Genomic DNA, 27,559 nt, shown 5'->3' with positions numbered 1-27,559 from the left:
TAGTTGCCAACCCCTCTGTTCAAAACCCTCCACTGACTTCCCACAACACGGGAGAATACAAGGCAAAGTCCTTCCAGGAAATCCACAGGGTGCCCCCGTGACTGGCACCCTGACCCAGCTCTAGCCTCATCGTCTTGGGACTCCCAGGCTTGCTCCACTGGCCCCTGTGCTACTGCATGTGTCCCAAGCAGTTGTTGTTTTTTTTTTCATGGCCTTTGAACTGCCAAGGGTGCTCCACCCCAGATTACAACATGGTGCTGTCAGTTTACATCTCTGCTCAAATGCCCCCTAAGGTGAAGGATTTCCACCCAACAGCTCTGAACCCCCACATTCTGTCTCATCATCACCATGCTTAGCTTTTCCTCCACTGCGTTAACCACCTTGCAGTATACAATGTATCTACAGACTCATTTGTTTACGGGGTGCCTTACCCTAAGCGGAAAGAAAGCACCGTGAAGGCAAAAATCCCAATTTGCTGCTACAGATGTGGGGCACAGACAGAACAGGGCTCGACACAGAAGCACTACTACCTGTTTGTGGGTTGAACTCAGACAAGCAACCTAATCTTGCTTGCCTTAGATTCTCCTTATGCAAAAGGGAGATCATGATGGTATCTGCTTCTTGGGGCTTCAGTAAAGACTGAGACACTTCAAATCAAGAAAATAAATACTTAAGCGTATCGGAGACTTGAAACACAATTTTAAAACATGGATTAAAGATGTAAAAAAAAAAAAAAAACAACCCATATTCAACAATTAAAAGTATAAGCAGATTATGTCCACACACAGCAGCTATAAAACCTTACCAATGACTCGATGCATGTATTACAGATCGCATCCACTTGGGAGTAACAGAACCCTCCCCCCACCAATAAAAAATTATTAAATTCATAAACAATGAAATATCCAAAGCAGCTTAAGCCAATAACCAGTTTTATTTTTTTCTCATGTAATAGGAAGTCTGGAAATAATATATCCACGGCTAGTGTAGACAAAGAAGTGACTGGAGGGGCCAGGATCATTGTGCCTTTTCTGCAGGATCATCTTTAGCCTGTGGCTTGCAGCCTCATGGTCAAAAGACGTATCTTTGAACACTAGGTACTTGGTCTCCTTGCAAGGTGAGAAGTAGGGAAAAGAGCAAAAACAAAATCTGTAGAAGAATGCAGGTAAGAAAAATCCCTTTTCAAGAGCTCTCTTGTCAACAGCCCATACAGTGACATCTGCTTATCGGTCAATGGCCAGGTTGTGACATAAAGACTGTAATAGTTGTGGAAAACTCATTAAGAGACTTCTAAAACTAGGGTATCTTAGTAATCTGACAAAACTTGGATTTTCTTGATGTGAAAGATGAGACACCGGGAGAGCAACGAGAAGTGTATGTCACTCCTGCAGGGACAGGAGGCCCAGAACATTCCAGAGGATCCATCTGATGAAGACATCATGCCCTGATAGCAACGCATCTGACTTAGACACTCGTAACAAACAGGTACTAAAAATACCCACATGTTACATAGCATTTAACACAATGCCAAACAGTCCACTGGTCAAGGGAGTTATCCAAAAGGAAATGAACACATATCAAGGATGGAATTATAATAATACTATATACAAACCTGTAATGAAGCCCAAGTGTTAGAGGAGCATGATCTTAAGAATAAAGACTACAAATTAATGAGTGAGGGTCTGTTTTCATGATGAAAGACTGACGAATGCAATTTCATGATTCACTAGAAAATTCCATCAGGGTATGAATTCTCATGAGCACAAGTGAGGGGGCTGCGGCTAAAATCATCTCCACACGCGGGCCGTCCGCGGTGTGGGTTCTCACGTTTCCTGAAAGAATTCCATTGGCTAGGCTTTTTGAAGTTTTAAACAGAAATGTCTCCTAGTGTGAGTACGTTTCATAAAAACTGAGCAATTGTTGTAGGCCATGGTTTCTCAACCTCAGTAATACTGACATTTGGGGCCACATAATTCTCTCCTGCAGGGGCTCCCGGGCATTATATGCCAGTAGCACCCCACCCCCCGCCCAGTTTTCACAATAAAAAATGTCTCCAGATAAGCAAAATCACCACCAGGTTAGAACTGTTCCTGTAGACCAAGGGCTGGCTGGGTTTTTCTGTAAAGGGCCAGAAAGTAGGTGTTTTAGGCTCTGTGAGTCACATGTGGTGTTTGCCACATGTTTTTCTTCTTTAAAAATGTTATCAACTATTCTTAGTTTGCAAGCCATACAAAAATAGACAGTCGGCCAGTTTGCTGACCTCTCTTATAGACTTTCCCACATTCCTATTTTATAGGTTTTTCTCTTTAGTATGATTTTGTTCATCAAGAATACGGTGTGAGACCAGTAAGTCCCTGGTGTGCTCGCTCGTATGCCCAGAAGGTGCTGGTGGTGCTAAGGTCATTCTGACATAAAATACCAAGCTACGGTCTCTCTCCCTAAGTTCTCATTTTTTATTTTTAAGAGCTGAATGCGCACCTGACTCCTGCATACCACAGGTATAGTTTTGTCCCCTAGCATGAGTTCTCGAGAATGCCCACAGTGATGAGGAAAAACAAGTCTTTCCCAGCCATGACACCAACTGGGCCCCGTCTGAGCTCTCGTGTTTCCCTGAAGGCAGACACATCACTGGAGCCTTTTCCACACAGAAGACACGAAGAGCTTCTCTCCCCGGTGAGTTTTCACATGACTGCGAAGCGATGAGTGGTCGCTGAAGGCCTTCCCGCAGGCCAGGCACTCGTAGGGCTTCTCCCCGGTGTGTATCCTCCTGTGCACGTTCAGGTTTGAGCCTATGCTGAAGGCTTTCCCACAGTGATCGCACTCGTACGGCTTCTCTCCTGTGTGACTTCTCATGTGTGTCTTGAGGGTGGACTGGTTTCTGAAGGCTTTCCCACACTGCCTGCACTCAACACGTTTCTTTACGAGATGAGTACTCATGTGCCTCCTCCGGGACAAGTAATCCCCAAACACTTTCCCGCACACGGCACACTCATAGCGTCTCTCCTGAGTGTGTATTTTCCTGTGTGTGGTCAGGTTTGAGCTCGCACTGAAGGCTTTCCCACACAGATCACACCCATACGGCTTCTCTCCGGTGTGGGAATTCATGTGCGTCTTCAGGATGGACTGGTTTCTGAACGCCTTCCCACACTGTCTACATTCGATGGGTTTCTTCACAATATGAATTCTCATGTGCTTCCTCCGTGACAGGAGATCGCCGAAGGATTTCCCACATTCTTTACACTCGTACGTTTTCTCCACCATGTGGTTCTTCTTGTGCAAGTTGAAGTTCGACTTCCATCGGAAGGCTTTCCCACACTGTGTGCATTCGTAGGGTTTCTCTCCAGTGTGATTTCGGACGTGCTCTTTGAGGTGTGAGGGATGCTGGAAGGCTTTCCCACAGTCGTGACATTCATACGGTCGCTCTCCAGTGTGTGTCCGTTTGTGTGCAATGAGGTGGCAGCTCCTGCCGTACGCCTTCCCACACTCATCACACTTGTAAGGTCTCTCCCCGGTGTGAACTCTCATGTGTATCTTCAGGGAGGAGAGGGTTCGGAAGGCGTTTCCACACTGACTGCAGTCAAAGGGCTTCTCCGTGAGGTGAGTTCGTGCATGACTCCGAAGGGCGGAGGGGTCATTGAAGGCTTTCCCGCAGGCGCTGCACTCGTAGGGCTTCTCCCCAGTGTGGATCCTCCTGTGCCGCGTGAGGGAAGCACTCGTCGTGAAGGCTTTTTGGCACTGGTGGCATTCGTGCATTTTTCTCCCGTTGTAAATGCTCACGTGTTGGGTTAGAGGTGACCTGTTCTTAAAGGCCGCCCCACAGTCCCGCCGGTGATAGGGCCTCTTGCCAGGGTGCCTTCCCATTTGCTGGGTAAGGTGGGTGCCCATGCTGAAGACTTCAAACAGGTGAGTGTACTCGGCGGGTTTCTCCCCAAGACGTGTTCTTTCCTGATGATTGAGAGAGGAGTGACTAGGGCGTTTCCCACAGCTCCCCACGCCCCTAAGAGCCATCCAGTCCTCCCCATGTACACTCACAGGAGTAGAAACAGGCCCTATGACCAATGACGCTGTGACTGGAGTGCAACAGTACTGTTCACGTCCCACTTGGGGTCTAGCAAATGAAACGGTGGAGGCTACGCCCTGAGGCCCCACATGAGTAACGTTCACAAAGCTTTTACTGTTTACTGTTTAAACCTGAATTGAACCCCAATGCTCATTATCTGAGGCTAGGTTTAGGGTTTTCCCCCAAAGCTGTGGGAAACAGTGTCTGAAACAGGTGCCTCTCAGGGAATACCACTCACTGGTTCCTGAGCTGCTTTTCTAACAGGCTGCCCCAGCCTTCTCCCGTCCGGAAAACCAGGGATCATCCCAAGAAAACCTTACCACTGTCACACCACGGGGTGTTTCCTTGCCAAAAATGTCTTCCATGAGAATGGACCATTTGCTTTTAGATGGAGTCTCCCAATCTGCAACAAATTGGAAAAATATTAACCTGAAGAAAGAAATGTTGGCTGGAGAAAGAAAACAGTGAGATGACAGCTGATGAAAACGGGATTTCTTTGCAAAACTAACCTTAAAGAAGGAAAAGCGATGTTGAAAGGAAGAACATACATGGGGATAAAAATGCCTGTGCAATGTGGCTCTGTGAGATACCTGGTGATGGCGGAGGAGACACTTAACTAGATTCACTAAGGAATAACTCTTCAAAGAGTAACACGGATAACAACAGAAGGGTACAATCAGGGGTGCAGAGTATGAAAGAATGGGACAAAGCTCACGTGGACAGGTCAAATTTACACACGAAGCCCAGCAATTCTGCTTCTGGGGATTTACCCAAAGAAAGCAAAAACACTACCTTGAAAAGATATCCACACCCCCATGTTCACAACAACACTATTTACAATAGCCGAGGTATGGAATCAATCTAAGTGTCCTTTGACAGATGAATAAATAAAATGTGGTGTATACACACAGTAGATTATTATTCAGCCGTAAAAGAATAAAAAGAAGGAACTCTTCCTACTCAACCACACAGATGGGTCTTGAGGGCATAATGCTAAGATAAGACAGAGACAGACTGCATGATCTCACTTCTGTGTAGAATCTAAAAAAACAAAACAAAACAAAACAACTACCACCCCCCAAAACAAAACACAAGAACTGAGCTCGTGGATACAGAGAACACTGTGATGGTTGTCAGAGGTGGTGGGTGGGCAAAATAGGTGTGAAGGGGGTCAAAAGGTACAAACTTCCAGTTGGGAAACAAGTAAGTCCTGGGCTGTAGGGTACAGCATGGTGACTATAATTAATAAGTCTGTATTATACTGAAAATTGCTAAGAGGGGAGTGGGGTGGCTTAGCTGGTTAAATGTCTGACTCTTGATTTCGGCTCAGGTCATGGTCTCATGGTTCACGGAATCGAGTCCCACGTCGGGCTCTGCGCTGAGGGTGCAGAGTCCGCTTGGGATTCTCTCTCCCTCACGCTTTCTCCACCCCTCCCCAACTCGTTCTCTCAAAATAAATTTAACAAAAAAGTTGTTAGGACAGTAAATCTTAAAAGTTCTCATCACAAGAAAAAAATTGTTCTGTACCTGTGTGGTGACGGATGTTAATCAGATTTACTGTGGTGATCCCTTTGCAATACATACAAAAATTGAGTCACTATGTTGTACACCTGAAACTAACAGTTAGTATCTCAGTGGAAAGTAAGTAAACCAATAAGTGAATAAGTCAGTCAGCAGATAGATAAAAGGAAGAGAAAAGGAAGAAACACAGACGTACATACATAAGAGAGGACAGTGAGACCAAAGGACTTGTGCGAAAATGGAGACGGGGCATTCTCAGATTTCCCTGGCTGACATTTCCTCATGGACCTCCCTGCCCGGCATCACTGAGTAAATCAGGTGCCCAGAAGCACCCATGTCTGCCTGGTGCTTACCGGGAGATGTGGCTCGGTGAAGTCCCCTCTCCTCTGTCCTCAGCTCCTCTTCTTGTTCCAAGTGGGAGATAAGGCTGGGTTTGCCCACCTGATACCCTACTCACGGGGAAAGACACATGTTGGGGGAGGATCGTGCAGAGGACAACCCCTTCCGTTAGGCTGGGGTCAATGTTTTGATCTTCAGTGCTCTGAAGGTGGACAAGTCTGACTTAGGAGCAGCGAAATGGTGGTGCCCAATTTCTAAGAAACACAGTGAAAGGCTTTCATAAAACACAAAGCCACAAACACCGACACGCTTTGCCCTTCAAAAGAATGAAGATTGCTCAACTCAGAAACCTATGCCCAGGCTCAGACACACTTGCTGACCTCCACGGTCAATGCAATGGGCAGGTCTCGGCAACCGCTGGGGGTCACCATGGGGGGCGGGGGGGGGGGTATCAGGACGGCTTGTTCACGTTGTGTTCCAAATCCCCACAGTCCCTGGGTCACAGCAAGTACTTAAAACAAAAACATCTGCCACACGAACAGAGAAATGAGTCCAGCCTTACCCACTGAAGCAAGGTTGCTATAGTTCTCCAACATCACATCTTTGTACAGTTTTCTCTGTGAAGAATCCAGCAAGGGCCATTCCTTTTCAGTAAAGTCCACAGCAACGTCCTGGAAAGTCACTGACTCCTGAATCACCACACATATTTGGGGTCAGTAAGAAACCGTCCCGTCTGTGTCCACAGAGATGGACTGAGGCTGGGCATGAGAGACTCTGAACACAGGACTTCCAGATGTGGTTCTGGGGACTCTTCACTAGGAGGTGATCTCATCGCATCACATGAAACACTGCTGACCTGGGACCAAATCTCTCCACTTCTAGCCTGGCCTGAGCATTCTGAGTTGTATTATGAGAGAAACACCTGCTACGTTAGTCATTTCCCCTTACGTCCCTGATACCAGGACGGCCTTGCACCTGTCTCTGGCTTTTTCTCCTGTGCCCTGATCAGGCAGTGATCAGCCTGGGTGAGGCTCTAAAAGAACTCTAACAGGTGGCACTGGGGGCATCCTAGGGAAGTGCCTCTCCCACCCCCAGGGGCCCAGAGATCTTCTACCTGAGAACCCACACTGGTTGGCGCAGGAGGCTCCAGGCCACTGCAAGCAAACAGGTCCACATCCTGGGGACAGGAATGGTCTCTGGAGGGATGAATCTCTGACTCCTGGATATAGGCAGGGTCCTGGATGGACGCAGCTGGAGAGGAGTGGATCCATGAGGATTAAAGCCTGCCCGACACTCACAGATCAGGAAGCTGCCCGTGCAACTGGAAGTATGCTAGGTGTGGTGTGCAGTGCCTATCCTCGTCTGTCTCACACACACCATGTCTTGTAACAGGCCAGAGGGGCCCTGCCCCACTCAGGGACAGGGGAAAGGACGGCAGGCTGACATACCCATAAAAAAGCAATACACGCTCTCAACCAATGAGTGAAGAAATTAAAGCTCTAGCAGGGAGAGCGTTTACTTGGCTCAGATTTTTCACAGTAATACGGCATAAATAACAAATATAACTAAAAAAAAAACCAAAACGGGTGTCTGACAGGCTCAGTCAGTGGAGCACACAACTCTTGATATCAGGGCTATGAGTCTGAGCTTCATGCTGGGAGTAGAGATCACTTACAGATAAAATATTTAATAATAATGAGAACAGTAATGATAAATAGGTAACAGGGTTACCCACGACCTGTCTTTCCTTACACACCAACCACACACAATCCCTACTTCACCCAAACCCACAAGTCAGACAGTCACGTGGGGGGCTCCCACGACTCTGCCCCCACCCCTTGTCAGTTCCTCCACCCTTCCTGGCAGACCTCCCCCTAGCCATGCACACCCCTGATCTCCGGGAAGTCCAGGGGCCACGTACACACGACTTCTGAGGGCGCTCATTACCACCCCAGGAACTTACCACACGTGGGAGACAGACCAGGAGCTGCCATCCTGTGAGAACGACAGTCAATCTGCCAGAATAGGGCACTGGCAGCAGGAGGCTTCCCTCTCGCCGTCACGGGACTCTTCGAGCAGGCATCTGTAGTAAATGAGAAAAAGACCAGTAGGACAAAGACTTCCCACCTCTCCGCTCACAGGACAATTCTGACTTTGGTTTTCCACCATCTCTTCTTTGGAGCAGCAAGTTCTGTCTGATCTTGGGCCTTTACCTTACTCAGGTGAGTCCTCTGGGCCAATGTGGAGAAGGTCCCTAATGTGCCTAATAAGATTCAGATCCACTCTCCCGTGTGATCTGTTGCCAAGCACAACTCCATCAGACTCCTTTACTTGTCAAACACTTGGGCTCCAGACTTGTCTTCCTTTCAACTTCAAGGCTTACCATGGTTTAGGATGGTTCTAGTAGCCGTGGGGTCGGTCCACCTATAGCCACGCGTTCCAACCTCCAGTGCCTTTTGGCCACTCACTCCACACCCACACACACACCCTGGCCACAGCCCAGGCCGTGTCATCACTGGAATCAGCTTCACCTCGCAGGCAATGATTCCAAAATCTCTCTGAACAAAAACCTCTTCTCCAACACTCTTCTCACACGACCTCTCTCACTTGAGAGAGGATTCCAGGCCACCCATGCTGCTTCCATCTTGCTCTCTAACAGCAAATTCCTCCTCTCACCACCCCGCCTACCCAGCGGGAAGTCATCATCAATATCCGTCACTTCTATGACTCTCTGCCCATATAATTCCTACCAGCCAAAGGACCAACCTTGGATGATTCATTCCAACCATTCACCTCCTCTCTGAAGGTAATTGGCAAGACCAGTCTGCACACAACTGGTAACCTCCCAAACTCAGCTGCAAAAGGAGTATTTATATTCAAGAAAAGCCTACCAGGCAACCTGACCTTCCAGTCGCCTAAAAACTGTGTAGAAATCTTGCCAGTTTTTCCCAAATCAAAAACTGTCTCATCATTACGCTTTCAACAAGTAATCTTATTTTCATTTCACAGTAATCCCCCCCAAAAAAAAAAAAAAAATGAGTTTACAGACCAAATCTAAAATGTGAACCAAAATGCAAAAGATCTAGAGGAGCAGGAACAATGTTAAGAAAGAAAAACAAACGTAGAGGATTTGTACTAACTTTATCACAGTAATGGATGGAATAAGTAACAGACAAACAGGTCATTAGAACAGAACAGAGTTAGAAACAAACCTACATATGTACAAACGATTTTCATTAAGAGAACAAAGCAATTCAGTAGGGAAAGCAGTCTTTTTAACAAATGGTACTGAGTGGTTAAGCGTCCCACTTCGGCTCAGGTCATGATCTCATGATTCATGAGTTTGAGCCCTATATCAGGCTCTGTCCTGACAGCTCAGAGACTGGATAGAGCCTGCTTCAGATCCTCTGTCCCCTCTCATTCTACCCCTCCTCAGCTCACATGTGTGCTCTCTCTCAAAAATAAACAAACATTAGGGGCGCCTGGGTGGCTCAGTCGGCTAAGCGTCCGACTTTGGCTCAGGTCATGATCTCCCAGTTCGTGAGTTCAAGCCCCGCGTCGGGCTCTGGGCTGACAGCTCAGAGCCTGGAGCCTGCTTTAAATTCTATGTCTCCCTCTCTCTCTGCTCCTCCCCTGCTCATGCTCGGTCTCTCTATCCTTCAAAAATAAATAAAAACATTAAAAAAATAAATAAATAAAATAAAATAAAATAAAATAAAATAAACAAACATTAAACAAACAAATGGTACCAAGGGCACCTGGCTGGTTCCAGTTGGGAGACCATGTAGCTCTTGATCTCAGGGTCCTGAGTTTGAGCTCCACGCTGGGTGTAGACATTATTTAAAAAAAAAAAAAAAAAAAAGCCACTGAAAGAACTCAATGGGTAACAGGAACTTTACATTCTTTTATCACTGCATAAGCAACAACTTGAATTAAAAACCTTTCTGAGATGAAACAGAAACCACAACATAAAAACCATAGAAAATATTTTAACAACCTTAAGTTACACAACAGTATTTTAGTCTAGACACAGAATATTAATAAATCATTAAATTGGCCTTTACCAAAAATACAAATTTTCAAACAAAATCATGAAGAAAATTAATAGTCTAGCATAAAACACACAAAGATCAATGAAACAGAAATGAGATCCCAGAAATAAAGGCACACATACACAGTCAATTACTTTATGACAAGGAACCAAGGATATACAAGGAAAGGACAGTCTCTTTAATAAATAATGTTGGGACAACTGGATGGCCACATGCAAAAGAATGAAACTGGACCACTATGTTACATCATACACAAAAATGAACTCAAAATGATTAAAGACATGAATGTAAGACCCAAAACCACAAAGCTGAAACAAAACATAGGCAGTAAGCTCCCTGACACTGGTCTTGCCAATTCTGATTTGACACGGAAAACAAAGAAAACAAAAACAAAAATAAGTGCGCCTGCACCAAACTAAAAAGCTTCTGTACGGTAAAGGAAACCATCAACAAAATGAAAAGGCATGGTGCCTGGGTGGCTCAGTCGGTTAAGTGTCTGACTTCAGGTCAAGACCTTACGGTTTGTGAGTTCAAGCCCCATGTCAGGCTCTGTGCTGACAGCTCAGAGCCTGGGGCCTGCTTTGGATTCTGTGTCTCCCCCTCTCTCTGCCCCTCCCCTGCTAGTGCCCTGTCTCTCTCTCTCAAAAATGAATAAACATTAAAAAAAAATTTTTTTTAAAGGCAACCTAACAAAAAAATATTTGCAAATCATATATCTGATAAAGAGTTAATATCTGAAACACATAAAAGAATCTTACAAGTGGGGTGCCCAGATGGTTCAGTGGGTTAAACATCCAACTATTGATTTCAGCTCAGGTCATGATCTCATGGTTCATGAGATAGAGCCCTGCATTGGGCTCTGCACTGACACTGCAGAGCCTGTTTGGGATTCTCTCTCTCTCTCAAAATAAGTAAATAAACTTTAAAAAAAAAAATGAACTCTAGCCATTTGCTAGCATGGATTCACCTTGAGGGCATTGCGCAAAGTGAAATAAATCCTACAGAAAGAGCTAAATATCTATTTTTACTTCTATGTGGAATCTCAAAAAACAAAACAAAATAGGTCATGGATACAAAGAACAGACTGCCTGAATCAGAGGGTGGGTGAAATGGGTGAAAAGCATCAAAAGGTACAAAGTTCCAGTTATAAAATGAGTAAATCATGGAGATACAATGCACAGCATGGTGACTAGTTACTAATACTGTAGTATATATTTAAAAGTCGCTAGAGAAGGGTAACGATAAGGAATATAATCAAAGATATTGTAACACACTGTATGGTCACAGATGGTAGCTACACTTGTGAGCACAGAATAGGTTTTTGCACCCAAACTACTGTAACGTTGTGTTTGTTATACTTCGAGGGAAAAAAAAGAAAGTAGCTGAGAGAGTAGATCTGGAAAGTTTTCATCACAAGAAAAAAAAAATGTAACTCTGTATGGCAATGATGTTAACTAGAGACTCATTGTGGTGTTCAATTCACAATATACACAAATATCAAATCATTACACTGTACACCTAAAACTAACGTTTTGTCAATTATAACTCAATTCCAAAAAAAACAGTTGCACAATTATGTATAAAGCTGCTATAAACCGTAAACAAAATGAATAGTCAAGCCACAGATTGGGAAAAAATATTTGTAGTATGGGGTGTCTGGCTCTTGATTCCAGTTCAGGTCATGATCTTGTGGATCATGGGATCAAGCCCCTGCATTGGGCTCCGTGCTGACAGTGCACAGAGCCTGCTTGGGATTCTCACTCCCTCTCTCTCTGCCCCTCACCGCTGCTCGTGTGTGTGCATGCATGCACCCTCTCCCTCTCTCTCTCTCTCTCTCACAAGATACACTTAAAAAAATATAATTGTAGTACATACACTTAACAAAGAGCTCATACATTCAGATTACATAAAGAACTCCTATAAAACAAAATTAAAATGCAATTCAACAAAAAAAAGCTAAAGCACAAAATGTAATGACAAATATAACAAACTTGTCAAAAGGTATTCAACGTCATCAGTTATCAGATGAATGCAAACAAAACTAAAGATACAGCATTTTAACCCTCTAGAGTGGCCAAAATAAAAAAGACTGCCAACATCAAACGTTGGCAAGGATGGGTGGCTGAGGTTGAACTGGTTCAACTACTTTGGACAACATTTTGCCAGTTTCTTTACCATTTGACTCAGCCATTCCACTCATAGATATTTACCCAAGAGAAAATTTTTATTTATTTTTTTATTTAAAAAAAAATTTTTTTTTTATGTTTATTTTTGAGACAGAGAGAGACAGAGCATGAACGGGTGAGGGTCAGAGAGAGAGGGAGACACAGAATCGGAAGCAGGCTTCAGGCTCCGAGCTGTCAGCACAGAGCCCGAAGCGGGGCTCGAACTCACGGACCGTGAGATCATGACCTGAGCCGAAGTGGGACGCTTAACCGACTGAGCCACCCAGGCGCCCCAAGAGAAAAATTTTAAAACACGTTACAAAGACTCATACAAAATGTTCACAGCAATCTGGTTTCATAATAGCCCCAAACTGCAAACAATCTAAATATCCATCAACAACAGAACGGATAAACACACTGTGGTATGTGCAATGGAATATTACTGAACGAACACTAACTACTGAGACACACAACACAGTGGAAACTCCACGACGCTGACCAATACAAACTATACACAAAAAATGCTCTACGATTCCAGTCATAGGACATCCACGAGTAGGTGGACTTATTTAGGTTGTTAGCAAAACTTGTTTATTTCAGTCGATAGAAGTAAAAAAAAAAAAAAAACGGCTGCCTCGGTGGAAGAGCATGAGATGGAGAAACTGAAGAAGCAAGAGGAACTTTCTGGGGCAACTGAAATACTCTTCACATTTATTTTTAGCTAGTGGTTACACGATGTACACAACTGTCAAAAAATTCATCAAAGTGATCTAGTATCTATGCACTGTCTTCACGGTAAATTATACTTTACTTTTAAAAAGTTAACAGGAGTGTTTCTAACTTTCTGGTTTCTATAAAGTTCTAACAAAATTCCTCCCAAAACCGATCTGTGATACTCTCCTCCTCTCCTATTACAAACAAGGAGATGTCTGCTCTCTCTTCTAAGGCTAACCTCTTCAGGTAAATAAATATGGATATAAAATCAAAATGTACGGAGGAAAAAAAGTGAAATGAAAAAACATTCAAATCAAAGGAAGCTAGAGGAAAGGAAAAATAGAAAAAGGACAAATTCAACAGGCAAATATATTAACACACAAGATTTAATAGACTAAATACTTCAACTAAAATATAGATATTCTCAAAACAGGTTAAAAACAACCCAGTTAGGGGCGCCTGGGTGGCTCAGTCCATTAAGTGTCCAACTTCGGCTCAGCTTATGACCTTGCAGTTCGTGAGTTTGAGCCCCGCGTCAGACTCTGTGCTGAGAGCTCAGAGCCTGGAGTCTGCTTTGGATTCTGTGTCTCCCTCTCTCTCTGCCCCTCCCCTGCTCACACTCTTGTCTCTCTCTCTCTCTCTCTCAAAAATAAACAAACATCAAAAAAACTTTTAAACAAATAATCAAGCTATATGCTGTTTACAACAGACATCTAAAACAAAGATATAGCAAGAATGGAAATAAAAAGAAGATATACAAGACACACACTTTTCTTTTAAATCTGGTTTAAATACATTAGCATCCGACAGAAAGAACTAAGGTAAAAAGGTTCAGAGAAAACTGAGGTATTACGTAATGAAAAGAGGTATAATTCAAGAAAAAAACCCTATATATATGTATATATACATATGCGCACATATATGTGTTTTAACAGCCTCAAATACACACACACACACACACACACACACACACACACACACAGATAGAGGGACGCCTGGGTGGCTCAGGTGATTAAGCGTTCAACTCTTGATCTCAGATCAGGTCTTGATCTCAGGGTGGTGAATTCAAGTCCCGCACTGGGCTTCATGCTGGGCATGGAGCCTACTCAAAAAATAAAAATAAAAAATAAAAAAAGACTGAAGTCTAAGGAGCATGGATAAAGCCACCACCAGAGGTCTCACTAACACGGTTCAAGCAGATGATTCAGTAACTATACGCATACTGAACAAGACGAAACAGTATACCCTAGCTACTATAAACTCCAACCAAAACAGGTACAACGTGTCTCAGAAAATGGCATCTATCTCTGAAAACAATGCAATGAAGTTAGCAAACAGTGTCCAAAGGGTAACGAGAAAAATGTCACAGGAATGAGTATTAAAAAAGAAAAAAATTCTAAATAATTCACGTGTCAAAGAAGTCATAATACATAATATTTATAACTGAAGTATAATAAAATACACTGAAATTCTTTGGAACGCGACAGGTATCCAATGTTAGAAACTGGAAAGAAATACTGCAAAAAAGTAAAAGGAAGAAAATTATAAAGAGCAGAAAGTTATGAGATGAAAGACATATGATGAAGTCATTCAATCAAGGCAAAAGTTCTCTAAGAAAAACAAAACTCACAAAATTCTGGCAGGACTTATTTTATTTTTAAAAAAGGAAAATCTATGAATGAAAAACCAGATTATGTTACAGATGTAACAAACATTAAAAATATAATAAAAACATTAACGACTTTGACTATACAATTTAAACCTTAGAAGGAATGAGTAAATCCCTAAAGAAATTTTACTGACCATAAAGAAATAAAGAACTTGGATGCCCTATGACCTTTAAAGGAACTGAAACAAAGAAACAACTGCTCAAAAAATTTCCACAAAGAAAACCCCAGACCTAAATGGTTTTTTCCTGGTGCAGCTCCCTTTTGCAGAACAAGTGATTCTATTCTTAGGCAAAATATTCCAGAGTTTAGAAAAAATGGAATATTCCCACCCCATTTTATGAGACTGGCATAAACCTGAAACAGAAAAGGAAAATTACAAGCCAATTTTACTCAAACACGGATCCAAATCTCCAAACACACTAGCAAATGGAAGACAAAAATGATACAGTAGTGCCTACCTTTACAAGTAAGTTATTTACCAACGCAAATGTCATGAATCATTAGAAAACCAATTGATTTAATTTGCCACATTACCAGACAAGTAAGAAAATCACACTATTCACTCATGCATTCAATGCACAACAGTAGTACCACAAGTCAGGCACTGTTTAAGGTACTAGAAATATACAGATAAACAGATATCAAAGCAGATTCCAGAAAAAAAAAAAAATTCACTTGTTAAAAGCCTAAACCTTTCATTGAGAAAAAACTCTTAAACTAGGAAAAGAAGGGAGTTTCCTTTACTATCTTTAAAAAAAAAAAAAAAAAAAAGCTTCGACCAACATAAAAAGTCAATTATCTTCAAGGTTGGGGGGAAAAAATGGGACTACCTAGAGTTTGCTGCCCAAACTCCATTCAATGATACCAGAAGTCTCCAGCGAGTCCAGCAAAGTAAATAATAAAAAATGAATGATGCAAACGGAAAATAAAAGTAGTTACTATTTATTCTACAGAGGATAAAACTGTCTATGAAGAACATTCAAAACACTACACAAAAACCAACCCAAATTCAATACACCAAGCCCTTGGGAAAAAAAAAAAAAATTCCTAAGTACTAAAAACAAAGATCCTACAAATAAATCTAACAACAAAACTCTCCCTCTCTCTCTCTCTCTCACACACACACACTCCTTAAATCCTGTATTTATTAAAATTTTAACATTTATTCACTTCTGATAGAGACAGTGGGAGCAGGGGAGGGGCAGAGAGAGAGGGAGACACAGAGGCTGAAGCAGGGTCCAGGCTCTGAGCTGTCAGCACAGAGTTGGATGTGGGGCTTGAACTCATGAACCACGAGATCATGACCTGAGCTGGAGTTGGACACTCAACCAGCTGAGCCACCCAGCTGCCCCAACTCCTTAAATCCTTTGAAACTTCATTGAAAAGCATTGTAGAATATACAAGCAAACATTCTATATCAATAAATAGATATAATAAGATTAATTGTAAGATTCAATGAAATAATGCCAACATTATAAAAACTCACATACATATTCAACACAACTTGAAAATAAAAACTCCATGGGTGCCCGGGGGGCTCAGTCGGTTAAGTGTCACTCTTGGTTTCAGCTCAGGTCATGATCTCAGGGTTCATGAGGTCCAGTCCCGCTTCAAGCTCGTGCTGACAGCGCGGAGCCTGCTTGGGATTCTCTCTCTCCCTCTCTCTCTGCCCTTCCCATGCTCTCACTCTTCTTTCTCTCTAAACAAATAAACTTAAAAAAAAAAAAAGGAAAAAGAAAACGCAAGTATCGGGAACTCTAAACTGACCCTAAAATTTAAGCCATGAAGTGTCTGAAAATGAATGGGTAAGTGTATGCACTTCATCTACAAGGTACTTAAAAATCTCTAAATTAAAAAGTGTACTTGCAGAGGCGCCTGGGTAGCTCAGTCAGTTAAGCGGTAGACTTCCATTCAGGTCATGATCTCACGGTTTGTGAGTTCCAGCCCCAAATCAGCTTGGAGCCAGGAGCCTGCTTCGATTCTGTCTCCTTCTCTTTGCCCCTCCCCCGCTCACACAGTCTTTCTCAAAAATAAACATTAAAAAATTTAAAAAAAAAGTGTACTTGCATTAATGGAAAAAAGAACGTCTCTGAAAGCACTTGAGTGAGTCCATTCACAAATAATTACCAAATTAGGAAATGCATTTTTGGAAAAACATATAAACAGTAAAATCCTTAAAGGAATTTATGGGGAATGAAGGGGATGCAGGAATGACCACACAGGTTCGATGTTTCATAATCTCCTTCTTGGTCTGGTTTGTAGATTCGCTTTACCACTGTCCTTTTAAGAGTGTGTGTTTTCATATATAAATTTTTTTTTTTTTTGCAAAGAGTGTTTTCATACTTTTTTTGCATGTTTTATATTCCAATTAAAAAATATTTGAGGGGCGCCTGGGTGGCTTGGTCGGTTAAGCGTCTGACTTCGGCTCAGGTCATGATCTCATGGTTCGTGAGTTCAAGCCCCGCCTCAGGCTCTGTGCTGACAGCTCGGAGCCTGGAGCCTGGAGCCTGGAGCCTGTTTCCGATTCTGTGTCTCCCTCTCTCTCTCTGACCCTCCCCCGTTCATGCTCTCTCTCTGTCTCAAAAATAAATAAACGTTTAAAAAAAATAAAAAAAAAATATTTGAAAGGAAAAGGATAAATAGCAACCACAATAAGATAGTAAAAATCAATGCAAAATAGTAATCACAATAAATGTTAATGGACTAACTCTCAGGTTAAATAACAGAACGTTGAGGTGAACTTTTTTTTTGAAGTGAACTTTTAAATCCAGTTATAGGCTGTTTACACCAGTCAACTAAAATAACAGGGAAGTTCACGGAAAAGTTTTAAATATAAGATTTAACATTCAATACAAATGTTAATAGGAAGCCGGTGTGCCTCTATTAATATTGGACAAAACGGACCGCAAAAGAAAAGGAAGGTATTACCCTCCCGGTCTCCCGTTCCGGACAGACCCCACCAATAAAGTCCTGAATTCACCTGGGCGGGGCCTCTCCCTCTCCACCCCAAGGGGTCTTTTTTTTTTCTTTTTTTTTTTAAACCAGATCATCAGTGCCTCCCCTTGTCCTAAACACAGCGGTCCTAAATTTCAGTCCTCGCGTACCAGCATTTCATGTCGTTGATCACTGAGTCTAAAGCACACTCCTCACCGGGCTGCCTGGCTTTCCGGTCCCAGGTCTCTGTCCCCAATTACTCCTCCCTGCCCTATGGGCCTTTCGTGTCCTCGGGAAGACCGAGGGTAAAGGGTTAAGTGAGGAAATTGGGGCTTACAAGGCTGACGTTAGAATTGGGTGGAATGGAGGTCACGGAAGCTGCCGCTGAAAGGACGTCAAGTTCAAACAGCAGGTGCTGTCTGTAGCGGGGAAGTGGAGAGCCCCCAACAACCGGGAGAAAGCCGCGATGGACGCCTCCTCTACCCATGTGTATAGCCGCAATCGCCTCCCGAGAGCAATGGCTTCCGCTTCACTTCCGCCTTCTAACTCTCGCGGGACTTCAAAGGCGGCTTCTAACTCGGAAGCCTGGGGCAGAGAGGATTCTGGGAGATGTAGTTCTCGAGTTTAGACGGTTATGGCGGTGGTGCCCAACTGGAGTCTAACGATCCACATTTCCCAACTTCCAACTGTTCCAGTGTCCCAGAACCCAGTTCTCGGGTTTCTTTTCGTCTTATAATCATTCTTTTGGTGGTAGCAGCGAATCTCACCGTGTTAGAACTATTTATACACTCAAGGCTCAAATTTCCACCCACAGCCCCCCACCTCTACCCTGGATTCCAGATGGTATGAGACGTGCACTCTCCACTTAGATATTTTAAAATGCCACAAATCAAACTCCTGACTTCACCCTCTCAACCTCAAATAATAGCAACCCCATCTTCCCACTTGTCCACTGTAAACCTTGACAAAACCCTCAACCTTTTGATTTGTCCTGTCCACCAGGGAATGTTCCGTTCTACCTTGACCGTCACCCCAGAGCCTGATCACTTTGCCAAAAAAAAAAAAAAAAGGAAAAGTTTTCCTTGTTCCAGAATCAAGAGAGGTAGTGTCGGGACTTAGAAAAGTCCAGATTAGCATTTTGTGTTCCTCTTTTATAATACCTGAACTAGAAAGTTAGGAGACCCAGCTGCCAGTGAGGGTGTTTATCGAGGTAAGGTGAGCCCAGGAGGAGTGCAAGCAGTCCATGCCTGCCTCTTAGCATGAGTTCTAATCCCAACTCCACTAAGGCAGGCAACTGCAGTATGTTGCCTATAGTCTGTCCCTTCTGTGTAAATGAGCTGGCTTCTAAATTGTGAGACTCAAATGGGAAAAGTAAGTAATCTGATTATTGTTGTATAGGGTCAAGAAGGGCACAAAACAAGCCAAGCCCACTTTGCAGAGAGGCAAGCAAAGATGGTAAGACCTGGGGCAGAGGATCCTTGGGGTCAAGACTGGGGAAACTCCAGAGAGATTCCAGAGAGGGTAAAGGGTCACATCTTAGATATCTGGAGCCAGCACAGAAGAGGAAAAAAGGAAAAAGATTCAGTTAGGATTCAGGCAGGACCTGGAGTCATAAAAACAGAAAGTGGGTATTTAAAATCAGTAAACAATGCTGGATCAGGATCAATTTGTCTAATCAGTGCTGAATCCCAGTAAACTCACAAGAATTAATTGATGGAATGAATGAAAGGGGAAAATACCACTCACCTAACTCTTCAAAATTAAGAGTAGGAGGTTTCTGCAATATTTCTCAAACAGTGGGAAGTATTGTCAAGGAAAACAGCACCCGAAGGTTGGAAAAACTTCACGCACATTGTGTTTCTATAGAAAGATAGGACTATTGTAGGGAGATAAAATATGTTAATCTGGAGTGCAGGGGTTGTTCAGTTGGTTGAGTGACTGACTCTTGATTTTGGCTCAGGTCATGATCTCACGGTTCCTGAGTTTGAGCCCCACATCAGGCTCTGTGCTGGCAGCACTGGAGCCTGCTTTGGAGTCTCTCTCTCCCTCTCTCTCTTGAAATAAATAAACTTAAATATGTTAACCTTGGGGTGGTGGGAGGGGGGATGGACTAAATGGGTAAGGGGCATTAAGGAATCTACTCCTGAAATCGTTGTTTCACTATATGCTAACTAATTTGGATGTAAATTTTAAAAAATAAAAGATAAAATTAAAAAAATATGTTAACCTTAAAAAATGAAACTGTCAGTTATTTTAGCAGCAAAGAAGGAGGGGGTACTTATTTGGGAATAGCAGAGAATTGCAATCCTGGACAAATAAGCTAAGGAGTCCATAGAACTAAGGAGCGAATGCTCTTTGATAAAGGAAAGGAGGAAGTTGAGAAGGCTGTCACAAAAAATCCATGAGCGTAAACTGGTATTTTGAAGTATAGTGCATTTTCATTGACTGAGTGGTGATAGTGTCTCATTGGCTGGGCTGTTAACGGGACAGGAGAAAACCTTTTATCTTCTTCCTGGGTTAGTAAAGTGATATGAACTTGCTAGGTGCCTCTCTTCTTGTTTAGTCTGCAACTGACAACGAGGGATAGGGCTGAGAGCACCCCACTGACTCCCCACCTTCCAGATTCCATTCTAAATGAAGTTTCCTTTTATTAATTTTCACAATTGATGAGTTAATCCTGGTGAACACTCCCCCCACCCTGCCTGTGTAAATGGCTTTTAGTTATTCACACTGCCTAGTGAAGCTGGAAAGACATACTTAAAGTGGACTTTTATTTATTTTTAAAATTATTTGTTGAAGTATAGCAAACATTCAGAAAATCTGTGACTAAAATTTATTTATTTATTTATTTATTTATTTATTTATTTATTGAGAGCATGCATGCATGAGCAGGGGAGGGGGAGAGGGAGAGAGAGAATCTTAAGCAGGCTCCACACTCAGCATAGAGCCAGGACCCTGGGATCATGGCCTGAGCTGAAATCAAGAGTCAGGTGCTTAATGGGCTGAACCACCCAGGCACCCCTGTAAATAAATTTTAAAAGTGAACACACCTATGCACAAATCATAAAATCTACAAAGGGCACATGCCTATGCAATTGCTACCCAGGGTTTTTAAAAAGAAAATTACCAGAAATCCAGAACCTCTTTCATGGTTCTTGTCACTACAACCCCTTATCTTCCAAGAAAAACCCTATTATGAATTCTTGTGATATCTGATAGGACTCAGAATACAACTGCCCTAAAATATGGCACCTTACCATATTGAATACGTTAAGGTGAAAGAATTTGAGAAACAGCTGGCTCAGGAAGGACTCTCTGACCTTCCCCTGAATCACATCGTAAGATGTTCAAGTGATAGATGTCCTTTCTGTACCAGAGGAAAGGAGTATCTTTATCTCTGAAGATGAAGTGATGCAGAGAGGAGTCCGAATGAACAGGATCACTAAATTTCCCTCAGTGTACTACCCTGAAACCTATATCCATTTGTCCTATCCCATTTTCCCACTACTTTCTACTCTTCATCAAACTTTGCATAAAAATGCCTATCTTAACTTCTTTGTGCTTTCATTGCCTTATGAAGGCTCCCGTGTCAAGTAGAAAATCAAATTTACATGTTTTCTCTTGTTAATCTGCCTTTTGCTACAGAGCTCCATCCAAGAACCTAGAAAGGTAGAAGGGAAGATTTTTTCACCCTCTCCTACACATCGTGGAAGAGTTTTGCCTGTTTTTTGAACTTTATGTAAGTGGAGTTAAACCCCCAAACTCCTTTGGGTTTGATGCAGGAGTAAAAACCTGACCAATGCAAGAGAACAGCGCCACCTGGTGTATGAAACTAATGACTGCAGCGGGACCAGGACCAAATTTTCAGTAAAGATGGGTCCATTCTCATACTGTACACAAAAATCAAAATCATTGAGAGGCAAAACAAAAAATATGAAGAAAAATATGACTTCATCGCTTGGAATAGGCAGATATTTCTTTTTTTAAATTAATTTATTTATTTTTCCAGAGAGAGAGAGTGTGGAAGGGGCAGAGAGAGGGAGACAGAGAATCCCCAAACAGGCTGTCAGAACAGAGCCCCATGCAGGACGCGAACTCACCCACCGTGAGATCACGGCTCGCTTACCCGAGCCACTCAGGCACCCTGAGAAATATTTCTTAAATAGGAGGCAAAGGAAAGAAAGATTTGATAAACTGGAACACATTAAAATTAAGAACTGATTAAAAAGAATTAAGAACTGCTCATCAAAAGACATCACCGATAGTTAAAAAAACAACCCATGAAGTGGACGAAAAACATGTATCTACAAAAGAATTCATACTCAGGCTATATAAAGAACTTTTACAAATTAACAAGAAAAAGGCAACTCGACTTAACAATAGGCAAAAAAAAAAAAAAAAAAAAAAAAAAAAAAAAATCTGGACACATCACAAAACAGGATGTCCAAATGGCCAATAAACATAGGAAACGGTTCTTGACTTTGTTAGGGAAATGCTAATTAGATTACCACAATGAGATACCACTACTCACTCAACAGAATGGCTATACGAAGACTGAAAATATTAAGTGTTAGTGATGCTAGAGAAGAAGCAGAACTCCTGTTGCTGCAGGGAGGGCAATTTGGCATATTCACACTGGAAAACTAGTGGAATCTACTACAGCTGCACATAAGCATATCCTATAACCCAGAAATTCCACTCCTCAGCAAAAGACAAGTGCAGAAATATTCACGCAGCATTGTTATTAGTAACCAAAAATTGGAAACTATACAAGAGCCAATTAACAGTAGAATGAATAAATAAACTGTAACCATATTCACAAACCAAGAATGAACAAACTGCCACCATATGTAACATTCTAGATGAATATCACAAACATAATGAGTTAAGTAAGAAAGCCAGACACCTTACGCCTGGGTGGCTCAGTCTGTGGAATGTCCCTCTGACTCTTGATTTCAGCTCAGGTCATAATCTCGTGGTTCATGGAATCAAGCCCCGTGTCAGACTCTGCCAACAGTGTGGAGACTGCTTGAGATTCTCTCTCTCTCCCACTGTCTCTGCCCTTCCTTGCGTGTACTCTTTCTCTCAAAATAAATAAATAAACTTAAAAAAGAAAAAAAAGAAAGCCAGACACAAATGAGGACATAATGTACTCCACTGATACACAAAGTTCAAAACAGGCAAAGTAATCTGTTCTGTTAGACATCAGAGGGTCATTACCCAGGGGGCAGGGAGACATTGATTGCCAGGGAAACAGAGGGCTTCCTGGATACTGGTTGAGTTCTATTTCTTGATCTGAATGGATACTGACAACATGAGTGTGACTAGTTTGTGAAAACTCATCCAATTATATGTATAGTGTGATTCACTGAATGTATATTATTGTTCACTTTATAACCTAACTCAACCTCAGTCCCTAGGCTCTATGGTTTCCTCATCTCAGAAAGTGGCAACTCTTGGGGTGCCTGGGTGGCTCAGTTGGTTAAGCATCTGACTTTGGCTCAGATCATGATCTCGCGGGAGTTTGAGCCCCGCGTCGGACTCTGTGCTGACAGCTCAGAGCCTGGAGCCTGTTTCAGATTCTGTGTCTCCCTCTCTCTCTGATCCTCCCCGTTCATGCTCTGTCTCTCTCTGTCTCAAAAATAAATAGACATCAGGAAAAAAAAGTAGCAACTCTTAACAAACAATTCAAGCCAAAAAACCTTTGAGTCCTTCTTGACTCCTTTCTTTCTCTTACACCCCATACCTCAGCAAATATCAATGGTGTACTTAAAGTATATATCCAGAACCAGCCCAGTTCTCACCATCTACACTGTTATCTTTTTGGTCCACAGCTCTTTCAACTCTACCAAACTGTTGTAATGTCTTCTGTCTGGTCTCCCTGCCTCTGCCCTTATCCACATTGAACCCAGCCACCAGAGCAATCCTTTCGAAGCCTAAATTGGAACATATTAGTCCTCTGCTTAAATCTCTCTGATGGCTTCTTACTGATGTTGGGTATTTTCTATTTGCTACTCTAACCCATACTCTACCCTGGCCTGTTGCCCAGGAAGGTTGATCTATTTAGACTGCATCAAGAGATTTCTTTGCCCTCTGGCTTCCTATTGGGTTGGGCCAATGGGAAGCACTAGCAAGTTATCAGAGGAAAGAAGAGTGAGGTTTGGGTATGTATGCCCCATCTCCCCTCCTGTACGTCACTAAGGGCTGGCTGCACACCTCAGAACTCTACTCCTGTAATGCAGCCTTCTCTTCATACACTACTCCTTTGATTTCCCTAAACCCCACTCATACCTTTGTAAATATTGCCTTCTTGAGCTCTATTCAAGTTATTCTAAATTCAGTGTGTCATCTGAATGAACAAAGGGTACCAAAATGACCTCAAGAAAGAGGCTCTCATATAGGACTCTGAGGTTGGGTTGGTTACATATTTGAGGAGCTCATTGATGACCTCTTTGTGAGGGGTACGAGGCATGGATGACACACTGCAGAGAGTGATATCACGGTTACTCAAATTATCATTCATGGCAGCATTAGATGAAGCACAGTTGCAAGTTTTGGGAAATGAAGTGGTATGGCCCCCACTTCATTTGCTGTGGCAATACTCATTATGAAATTTGTGGAGTCTCCTGCTTTTTAAGACATTCCCAGAGAGAGACACAGGTGAAGGGAGAAATAAAAAGCTGTAGATATACAGTGGAGACCATGCATAGAAAGTTAGAAATCTTGGGGGGGAAATGGGAATTTCCTGGGTGTGTGTCTGGACTTGTCCTAGATAAACAGTGGGGTCACCAGTAAGTCTTATCTTAGTCACAATGGGGAAAGGAGGGTGTTTGCAGTAAGTAGTTTCTGGAACTCAAAAGGGTAGGAGGTGGGGGGATTACTAGTCCTGGTTTTGTGGCAGCACAGGTAAAGTTGAATATTTCATTCTCCTTTACACATTGATGTTGATATTTAACCACAGATATAAATGACTAGTTTATTCTAAGACATCTTACCTGTCTTCAATTATTTTTTTTCTTTTTCTTTCTCTTTTTCTTTTTCTTTTTCTTTTTCTTTTTCTTTCTCTTTTACTTTTCTTTTACTTTTCTCTTTCTTTTTTTTTTTTTTTTTTTTTTTGAGCAGTGGTTCTCAATGAAGGATTGGATGTCATAGCAGTTTGGTTTGGGTGCTACTGGCATCTAGTGGTGGTACCAAGCTAAACATCCACCAATGGGCGGGACACTCCCACAACACCGGTACATTGGGCTCCAAACCTAGTTACTGCTCAGGCAAAGAGCAGGGGGTTGAATACAAAAATTGCTACCTGTCTCTGCTTTGAGAACCAGGGCTTTACACGCTGGGCAACCATGTCTGAAAACCTAAACTTCTTCTGAGATGCAGAAATCAAATGGGCTCTGAGGATTTTGAAATGCATCTTGATTTCCCCTTGGAGTTACTGATCATTATTCATTTGTTAACTTGTATTCAAAACAGCAGCTCAAACCTGTAGGATTTTTATATGGAGTTTGTCAAATTTTAGTTATAAAAATTCAGAAAAAAGGGCTTCAGATTTTAGCTGAGATCCAGAAAAGGGCAGGAAGCAAAATTTTCTGTAATGGGCCATACAGTTAATATTGTAGGCTTTGTCGGTCTAAAGAAAATCTCACCTCCCCCTGTGCATTCTCCTTTAACCTCACACAACACTCAAAACTACTTCGGATACTTCTGGCCTCTAAGTCTGTGTGTGTGTGTGTGTGTGTGTGTGTGTGTGTGTGTGTGTTTCCCCCAGACTAAATGGTTCTCACATTTTCTAGCTACCAGCTTGGTGTCCTGCAATTCAAGTTAGTTCTGACACTATCTATCTGGAGTTAGTGTCAGATCCCACAGGTTAAGAGTTCAGTCTCACAAACCACCCCATCCCACTTCAGATACCAATTGCAGTCCAGATTGTCACCTATGCTTCCGGCTGACCAGCTGTAAGTCAGAGGTTCCCTTAGTCTCTTCCTCTGGTTCAATGAATTTGCTAGAGCAGCTCACAGAATTCAGGAAAACAGGTTACTTATTAGATTACTGCTTTTTAACAAAGAATATTAAAGGATAGTAACAAACAGCTAGATGAAGAGATACCTAGAGCAGCGTCTAGAAGTGTCCTGAACACAGGAGCTGGTGTCCTTGTGGAGTTTGGGGTGTTTCGCCCTCCTGGAACTTTTGATGTGTTCTTATTCACCAACTCAGAACCCTGTCTTTTTATTATTTTTTTTTTTATTTTTTAACATTTATTTATTTTTGAGACAGAGAGAGAGAGAGAGACAGAGCATGAACGGGGGAGGGGCAGAGAGAGAGGGAGACACAGAATCAGAAGCAGGCTCCAGGCTCCGAGCCATCAGCCCAGAGCCCGACGCGGGGCTCGAACTCACGGACTGCGAGATCGTGACCTGAGCTGAGGTCGGACGCTCAACCGACTGAGCCACTCAGGCGCCCCATAACCCTGTCTTTTTTTTAAATCATGGTTTCATTACATAGGTTTGATTGCTTGAATCATTGGTCATTGGTGATTGGGTCAGTCTCCAACACCTGGAGGTTGGGGTTTGGGGCTGAAATTTCCTTCTAATCACTGCTCCGTCTTACTGGCAACCTGCCCTGAAGCTATGAAGGAGCCACTTAGCCAAGAGTCATCTCATTAGCATACCAAGAACACTCTTATCACTTAGGAGATTCCAAGGAGTTCTGTGCCAGGAACCAGAGACAAAGACCAAATATTTTTCCATAGAGACAAAAGTTAGCCTTCTATTTATACAGATATTCTCCCCCTGGCACTCTCAGAGAGCACACAGAACAGAGCCCAGAAAGTACTTCTACTTAAAAAGATTGTTCCCTCCATAGAGCTAGCCTGGTACAGAAATTTAGCTTCAAGCCTAAGATAGCATTGAGTTAATAATCAGGTATGTAATATTAATTACTCTTCTCATTTTATAGGTGAATTGAACTCAGAGTTTAGTTAATAAATGACAGGTGCTAAAACACAGGACAGTAGACCTTAGTATAAAGCTATTTGACTTGACTTGAGAGCCAGGATTAACCACTTGACTAGAATTGAATTAGGGAGGAGTCAGGATTTCTAGCACACCCAGTACTTCATTTCCTTTCACTCATTCTAGAAGCCTACACACAAGTCAGATGACAGAATCATGAAAACGAAGACATTCCAGAGATGAGTTTCCTCAAGGCTCCCTTGATGTCCCTGTTCCTCAGGCTGTAGATAAAGGGGTTCATCATGGGAGTGACTACCGTGTACATCACTGAGGCCACTGCCCTCTTCCTGGCAGAGAGAGAAGATGCAGAACTAAGGTAGACTCCAACACAAGTCCCATAGAATAAGCAAACAACAGACAGGTGAGACCCACAGGTGGAAAAAGCTTTGAACTTTCCACCAGTTGATGGGATTCTCAAGATGGAGGAGATAATTCGGGTGTAAGAGAAAATTATCCCTGAGAGAGGACCAACACCCAACAGGCTAGTCACTAAATACACCAAGACGTTATTGATCAGGGTATCAGAACAGGCAAGTTCAAGGATTTGAGCAAGCTCACAGAAGAAATGGGGGATTTTCGAGTCTGTGCAGAAGGACAGGTGCACCAGCATCAGACTGTGGAGCAGGGCATCCATAATGCTAATGAACAAGGAGAGAAGAATCAGCAGGCCACAGAGGCGAGGGTTCATGATGACCCTGTAATACAGAGGGTGGCAGATGGCCACATAGCGGTCATAAGCCATCGTAGTTAGGAGTAAATTGTCCATACATATAAAAACCATGAAAAAGTATACTTGAATGAGACAGCCTCCATAAGTGATAGATTTGCTCTGTGTTTGGATGTTCACCAGCATTTTGGGGACTATAGTGGAGGTGAAGGAGATGTCGACAAAGGACAGGTTGGAGAGGAAGAAGTACATGGGGGTGTGGAGGTGGGAGTCAGAGCTGACGGCCAGGATAATGAGCAGGTTCCCGAGCACGCTGACCAGGTACATGGACAGGAACAGCCCAAACAGGAGGGGCTGCAGTTCTGGATCCTCTGAGAGACCCAGGAGGAGGAATTCTGATACTTCTGTCTGGTTTTCTGATTCCAT

The 27,559-nt window shown here is 42.7% G+C and overlaps 2 protein-coding genes across 2 annotated transcripts; both read right to left on the bottom strand.

Annotated features, from left to right (window-relative positions):
• Positions 1-2,516: 2,516 nt before the first annotated feature.
• ZNF317 (zinc finger protein 317) lies at positions 2,517-17,988 on the bottom strand. Its single transcript, XM_060630140.3, has 7 exons — positions 17,793-17,988; positions 7,884-8,003; positions 7,035-7,171; positions 6,483-6,609; positions 5,935-6,030; positions 4,381-4,463; positions 2,517-3,945 (listed from the first exon to the last, which is right to left on the bottom strand). The coding sequence occupies exons 2-7, from the start codon at positions 7,912-7,914 to the stop codon at positions 2,626-2,628; spliced, it is 1,794 nt and encodes a 597-aa protein (XP_060486123.1). The 5' UTR covers positions 7,915-8,003; positions 17,793-17,988; the 3' UTR covers positions 2,517-2,625.
• An 8,632-nt stretch (positions 17,989-26,620) lies between these two features.
• Positions 26,621-27,559, bottom strand: LOC132678154 (olfactory receptor 7G3-like). The gene has a single exon (XM_060630144.3). It carries the CDS (start codon positions 27,557-27,559, stop codon positions 26,621-26,623), a length of 939 nt encoding a protein of 312 aa, XP_060486127.3.

The sequence above is a fragment of the Panthera onca genome, chromosome A2 (assembly GCF_046562875.1).
Source record: "Panthera onca isolate mPanOnc1 chromosome A2, mPanOnc1 haplotype 2, whole genome shotgun sequence".
Classification (NCBI taxonomy): Eukaryota; Metazoa; Chordata; class Mammalia; order Carnivora; family Felidae; genus Panthera; species Panthera onca.
This window is presented reverse-complemented; position numbering and strand designations above follow the sequence as displayed.

Bases quoted from the DNA above. Each gene is read 5' to 3' on its own strand.
- LOC132678154 (XM_060630144.3), bottom strand. From the start codon at position 27,559: ATGGAATCAGAAAACCAGACAGAAGTATCAGAATTCCTCCTCCTGGGT.
- ZNF317 (XM_060630140.3), bottom strand. From the start codon at position 7,914: ATGGCAGCTCCTGGTCTGTCTCCCACGTGTG. The intron at 7,172-7,883 runs GTAAGTTCCTGG...ACTCCTCTCCAG, and splicing joins TGGTCTGTCTCCCACGTGTG to CTGCGTCCATCCAGGACCCT. The intron at 3,946-4,380 runs GTAAGGTTTTCT...CTCAATCATCAG, and splicing joins CACCCCGTGGTGTGACAGTG to GAAAGAACACGTCTTGGGGA.